We start from the raw sequence: 7345 nt of genomic DNA on the forward strand, positions 1-7345 counted from the left end.
GTAATTAATGTTGTGCCCAATCACTGTAAAAGACACTGGGCTCAGATGTTGCAGTTTCATCGTTTTTGACGTGGTTGTTCTATATAATCCTATATGCTATTCTCTCTTGGTGTCTACGTCCTACAGCTTTCTTTCACCTCTAGCTGTTTGTTATGGGTTGGGCTTTTATTTCAACTGTCATCCACTTACTTTGGCAGTAGCAGGTACTAAATTCTGGCAGGGTAGTCACCAATCTTTAGTTAACGTGTCACTAATGATTGGTCAAACAACGCTTAGATGAGGGTGATATATGGTTAGATGTTAGATGTTAAAATGTTGTGGTTTGTCTTCAATCTATTGATTTGTCACACAGCACAGATCATGTGACTTGTTATGACAAAGTAGCAAACAGTTTGCACTGGACTCAAACTTTAATCTCCTGCTCTACTGACACATCCACCACCCCAACGACTCTTTTTGTGTCTAATTTCCACCTGACTAGGTTAAGAGTTTTGCACCTGGAGCTCCTGCAAAAACAATGTACCTAGTTGTATTTCAGCATTATCTCATTGATCTTAATTCATACTTTTATACCCTGATATATTTTACAAGTTTTTAAAAAGTTCAGTTTAGGAGCCAGTAAATTTCATAGTGGAAAAGTGGTTGTAGTACAACTGTACACCATGTCAGAATAGCAGAAAACAGATGCCATCTCTCATCTTCCTCACACAATCCTGAGCCACTTGGACACTAAGAAGGGGAATTATGTGAAAATGGTTTTCATAGACTACAGTTTACCATTTAACACTATAGTTCGCTATAGTAGTTCCTGTCTTACAGGCCACAGGTAGTACGGTTGGGCAATCTTGTTTCATCCCCCCTCACCGAATCAGAATCATGTTTGAATTGACAATATGCCAGCCACAGAGTTCTTTACAGTACAATCAATAAGTCTGTTACAGTTTATGTCTTTATTGAGCCTAAAACCTGTGGCCATTACAGGAAAATACAGAGGAATAACTTACATTAATGCTTCTCTGTCATATATATCTTAATTAATTATTATATATTAATTATCTTAGTTTGAAGACTGGGTTTGCAGTTTATTGTGATTGAATCCTTTAATTCAGTTCCCCAAAGTTCAAATGCTGTGTATAAGCCCATATCACCTGTCATTAACAGTCAGTGTCTGCGTCTCACGGTTTGATCTAATAAAAAAAAAAAACGCAACTATCAAGCTGAGGAGACCTACAGGGAGGTAGAAAGAGAGGGAGACAAAGAGGCAGAAGCTCAACTGCAGGAAAACACAGACACAAAGTTAATGGCAACAGTCTATAGCAGAATAAGAACTGGTTCAGAGTTGCTGAGCCAGTTAAAACTTTTAGTTTTATCAAAGAGGAAAGTTTTAAGCCTAGTCTCAAAAGTAGAGAGGGTTTTTACCTCATGTCTGCTTTAAGCTGCTAATTTGTGAATTGTACCATGGAGTCTACTCTGATTTGCTGCTTTCTTATTCAGTGGGGCAACATTATCGAGTATCATAGGCAATGAGGCTGAAGCCTTATTAACATGATGGTCCATTACTGTAAATTCAAATGCTTTTAAAATATGTTGTGACAAAAGAGGTAATGGGAAAATTCCATAAATCAGAACAAAGTCGAGGGTGTGATTCAATTAGACATTGTCTTCCTGTTGCAGCCAAGTTTAGGTCTGTAAACTTAAAACTTTAAGAAAAAGTAAATCAATTTGATCATCGTTTATCATTCTGTGAAGATCCAAAGACAAAAATCCACTGGACTTTCCCACAGGAGGCTGGGTTGACTCCAGTGCAAGATGATGAACACTTTAATGATTTTTGTTACACTATATCATGGTTATTATGGTAAGAAAGTATGTCTGTTGACACTGTTTGTATAATTTGTAAAGTCGTCCCCGTGGCATCAAATGATGGTGCTTCATGAGCGTCCAAAACAGAAGCAGAGAGTTACCCGTGGCGTTGATATGATACACCAAAGAATGTAAAAAGCAGTGCAATGTCACACGTGGGGAATCATCTTCATCTGATGCTATAGGATGAGAGCGTGTTAAAGATTCTGAAGATTCTAAATCAATGCAGCCCAGTGGCAACTGGACTTTTTAGTTTGAGAAACATTTCTTACTTCTGGGAACAATATTATAAAAAAAACCCTTAGTGTTGCTTTTCACATGCATGAGGAAATAGCTACTATAAGACAGCACAGTGTCTGATAGAACCGGCCTCCACCAAGAAAAATAAAGGTTTTTACACTCACAAACACAGCTATGAATTTGTGTAATCGGGCCTCATTAACTCCTGTGTGACTAATAATAATAGTAAAACCTCATAATTATTATATTTATTTTTGGCTGTTAAACAAATTCTCAATCATCAATAAAGTGCACAACATCTCGCACTCAAGTCGTGTTTATTATTAAGTACAATGAACATTAATAATAGTAAAAATGAATTAGATAACTAAATTCAGTAATAATACTAATATTATTAGTAACAGCTCACTGCCTCACATTCAACAAAAACTCAAAAGTACCTTTTCTGTAAATACAACTCAATTACACTTAAAGAGACAGGAGTAACGTTACTGTTAACAGCAGCAAGTATACACACATTCTATGTAAATACAAACAAAATACATTTAAAAAGAATGAATTTAGTATTTTAAAAAGAATCACAATATTTTTGAGTCTTTATCAAACTGCAGCAGAATGTGGAAGCTCCTCATTCCTTTTGGTTTGTAAAGTTGTCTTTCAATTATTATCTAAGAATCTGACAAATGTCATTTCTGACAATTATCTGTGTTGACAGAGCAACATTTTGAAGTGTTTAGAAATTTCATTCAGTTTTAGTCCATATATAATTGGATTAAAGAGAGGATGATATACTATCATTTGTAGAGACATTATTAAACGTACAGTTTTTGAAAAATCGGATTCCAATTTAACTATTATAACATCATATGTAACCAGACAGGAAAAATTGATTAAAACCATCAGGTGAGGTAAACAAGTCTGTGCAGCTTTTCTCCTGACTTCTCCACAGCTTCGGTAGGTTATTCTAAGTATCTTTGTGTAAGTGAACAGTATGAAGACCATTGGGGAAAATATGGTGTTTACCAAAACAATCACACCATAGACAGACAGCACATTTGAACTCACACAGTGAAGTTTGTAAGCTGAATTGTTGCAAAAGATGCCATTTAACACAAAGTTACACAGTTCAGCATTTGCACTATAAATAACTGGCACTGCCATCTGACAACCGGGTACAATCCAGGCTAAAGCTAGAAATAAACTGACTGTTGTTTTCCTCATGATAGTTGGATATTGCAGAGGTTTACATATGGACACATATCTGTCATAGGACATAGCTGCCAACAGTAAAATTTCTGAGCCACTTAGAGAGTAATAAAGAAAACACTGGAAAAGACAAGCTTGATACGTTATGATCTGTTTTGCAGATAAAAAATCAATCAGAAGCTTTGGGAAGATGTTTGTGCTGTAGAGTATAGAGTTCAGTAACAAAGCTGCAATGAAAATGTACATAGGCTCATGGAGGTTGTGGTGAAGCAAAACAAGGCATATGATGGATACATTACTACAGATTATTAACATATATACTATAAACATGATCACAAAATAAAGAAATCTGTATTTGTACACTTCAACATGCCCAGCTAGGGTTATAATTGTTGAATTTAATTCATCTTCCATTGAAAGTGTCAAAATGTAAACGTATAAAACAGACAGATTATTAACCAGCATCAGCCTAAAAGGTTAAAACATATGTCTCATATACATACACCCTGTTGGAATTCCCCCTTCAGAATTTCACAAAGTTAACTGTTCTGCTCTGTTATGCGTTTTTAATAGATTTCTTCACCCTCCATGATTCTCATTAAGCCCCACACCAACAACTACTAACATGTAAACAAGTTTTGCAATGATTCTGTGAGACTGCATCACCCTCCATAGGTCTAATTAAAGGCTTCATCAAACAGTATCATCAAACTCCAGAGGCCTGAACCCGTTTTCAGGAGTAATAATAATGACACCTTCATTTCGGCTCAAATCTGTATCCAGGCTCCTGGAAACTGCCTAAATGTTTACTTTTCTAAAACTCTAAACCTTAACTGCAGTATCTCTATATCCACTGTTAAACACTAGTGTTACTACATAGTATTACGCATTATTATTACTAATGCAACTGCAAGGAGGTACAAGCCAGTGTCTTCTTGTGTCAGTCCCAAGTCTGGATAAATGCACAGGGTTGTGTCAGGATAGGCATCCGACATAAAATACATGCCTAATTAAAAATACGAATTATGACTTTCACACCGAAAATGACTCTCATACCGGATCAGTCGGGGCTCGGTTTAACAACGACCACCACCAGTGCAGTTGACCTACAGGGTACCAGAGGAAATTGGACTACTGTTGGTCGAAGAAGGAGAGAAGGAAGTTGTGTTTGTAGGCAGAGATAGAAGAGGAAAGCTAAGAATGTAGGACTGACAGTAGGGACTTTGAATGTTGGGACTATGACAGGGAAGGCTAGAAAGTTGATTGACATGATGCAGAGAAGGAAGGTGGACATACTGTGTGTCCAGGAGACCAGGTGGAAAGGTAGCAAGGCTAGAAGCTTAGGAGCAGGGTTCAAGTTCAAGAAGAGGCAGGAACACAGGGTGACATATAAGAGCGGAGGTAGAAGCACTCAGGTGGACGACATCTTGTGTAGATGTTGTAATCTGAAAGAGATCAGTGACTGTAAAGTATTGGTAGTTGAGAGTGTAGCCAGACAACACAGGTTGGTGGTGTGTAAAATGATGCTGGTGGTGAGGAAGATAAGGAGGACTAAGGCAGAGCAGAGGACGAAGTGGTGGAAGTTGAAAAAGGAAGAATGTCACGTAGTTTTCAGGGAGGAACTGAGACAGACTCTGGGTGGTTTGGAGGTACTTCCAGATGACTGGACCACTACAGCTAATTTGATCAGGGACACAGGTAGGAGGGTACTCGGTGTGTCATCTGGAAAGAGGAAAGTGGACAAGGAGACTTGGTGGTGGAACGAGGAAGTTCAGGAGTGTATACAGAGAAAGAGGTTAGCTAAGAAGAAGTGGGACACTGAGAGGACTGAAGAGAGTAGACAGGAGTACAGGGAGATACAGCGTAAGGTGAAGATAGAGGTGGCAAAAGGCCAAACAAAGAGCATATGAGGACTTGTATGTTAGGTTGGACACTAAAGAGGGAGAGGTGGATTTGTACAGGTTGGCCAGACAAAGAGATAGAGATGGGAAGGATGTGCAGCAGGTTAGTGTGATTAAAGATAAGGATGAAAATGTATTGACAGGTGCCAGGAGTGTGATGGGAAGATGGAAGGAGAACTTTGAAGAGTTGATGAAGGAGGAAAATGAAAGGGAACGAAGAGTAGAAGAGGTGACTGGTGTGGAGCAGGAAGTAGCAAAGATTAGTAAGAGTGAAGTGAGGAGGACATTGAAGAAGATGAAGAGTTTAAAGGCAGCTAGGCTAAGGGCAGAGGTGAGCATTTGTGAGCAGGAATATGGTTTTAAGCTTAGAAAGATGTTGAGGTTCTCTTTGGGAGTGACGAGGATGGACAGGATCAGGAATGAGGACATCAGAGGGACAGCTCATGTTAGATTTGTTGGAGATAAAGTCAGAGAGGCCAGATTGAGGTGGTTTGGACATGTTCAGAGGAGAAACTGTGAATATATCAGTAGAAGGATACTGAGGTTGGAGCTGCCAGGCAGGAGGTCTAGAGGAAGAACAAAGAGGAGATTTATGGATGTAGTGAGAGAGGACATGAAGTTAGTTGGTGTGAGAGAAGAGGATGCAGAGGTCAGGGTTAGATGGAGGCACATGATTCGCTTTGGCGACTCCTGAAAGGAAACAGACCAAAGGAAAAGAATAAGATTACGCAGTATTATTAGTCATTTAAATGTTGAAAAGTATTCTGGGCAAGTTTTTTCTTTCAGGATTACAGAAGACATTTTGTGTCTATTGAAGAGAAGTGTGACAATTATCTCTAGTGCTGCTTTTCTCCCTGTAACATCGAAGAAAAAATAACACCAGGAACAGCTGTGCAACAACAACTAAACATACCTAAAGCAACTGCAAAACAATGGACCATAAATGCCTCCAACACACAAAGACCTCTGTATCTGTTGCTAAGAGGCTGCTGCCACTAAGTCTAAGTCTGTATTACATTCATAGAAGATTCCAGTATTATCCAGTCTTTATCCTTCAGTGCAATGTCAAGCTGTATGCAATAGCACAGGTGTGCTTCTGTCCCGAATTGTTGGGAGGATTAAGATCGAGAGAAAAGGCTCGTTGATGACATTTCTTCCCAACTTTCACTGTAGTTGAGACATTGGACCTTTATTTATTAGATACACGGCTCAAATGTGCTGTAAATAAAACATTGTTTTCCACAGCTTAACTTTTTTAACATGTTGTGCCCCCTCAATCAATGGAGCAAATTTTCACACGAGGATGGTTCTTAGTTGGACGATCTTCCACTGTGTGTTACATGTCTGATACGCCAGTCGTTTATTCTGAATTCTCCTTACATTGCCCAAGAGTTTATATATGAAACAGACATACACAGACAGACAACTATTCACACCTACAGGTAATTTATAGTCTCCAGTTAACCTACCACGCATGTCTTTGGACTGTGGGAGGCAACCAGAGAACCACAGAGAAAAACTATGCAACATGCAAACTCCACACAGGAAAGGGGATGTGAACCCCCGACCTTCTAGCTGTGAGGCTGTAATAACCTCTTTCAAGGTTGAAGCAGAGCTGATTTGTTTTAAGTCTCATGCTTGTGCTACTGCCTCACACAACCACTTACACTTTACACTATTATTTTTGCCTTAAACAATTAAAAATGTGGGCTTAAACCTGTGCAAACACAGCGTTTTGATTTCACCGATTGATGACAGAGCATCGATCATGTTAATTCACACTGGACTCAAACCTGCAGCGTCAGCTCCTGCACAAACAATGTACTTAGTTGTATTTCACGACCTTCTCACTGAGCTTTGCATGACATATGTTTGACCGTCTCACCAATCTGCTATTGTCAAGGCAGATTCTCTCTAGATGCCCACGTGCAAAAATTCGTGTTGGCACCATCTGTATGCATCCATTATTTATTTCAACTTCCTTGACACGATTTATGTGAAGCACTTACACATTTATTTCTGTTACTATTTCACATTATTCAAACACAACAAACAAAACTGCTTCTTCTCATTGTTGCCACTCTCCAGAGTTGACATCATGTTCTGCATTGAGCATAAGTGGAACATGTCTTAAG

The 7345-nt window shown here is 38.9% G+C and overlaps 1 protein-coding gene across 1 annotated transcript; it reads right to left on the reverse strand.

Moving 5' to 3' along the window:
* Window positions 1-2802: 2802 nt before the first annotated feature.
* On the reverse strand, window positions 2803-3723 carry LOC137133206 (olfactory receptor 13C2-like). Its single transcript, XM_067516563.1, has one exon. It carries the CDS (start codon window positions 3721-3723, stop codon window positions 2803-2805), a length of 921 nt encoding a protein of 306 aa, XP_067372664.1.
* Window positions 3724-7345: the final 3622 nt, after the last annotated feature.

The sequence above is a fragment of the Channa argus genome, chromosome 9 (assembly GCF_033026475.1).
Source record: "Channa argus isolate prfri chromosome 9, Channa argus male v1.0, whole genome shotgun sequence".
NCBI classification, from domain to species: domain Eukaryota; kingdom Metazoa; phylum Chordata; class Actinopteri; order Anabantiformes; family Channidae; genus Channa; species Channa argus.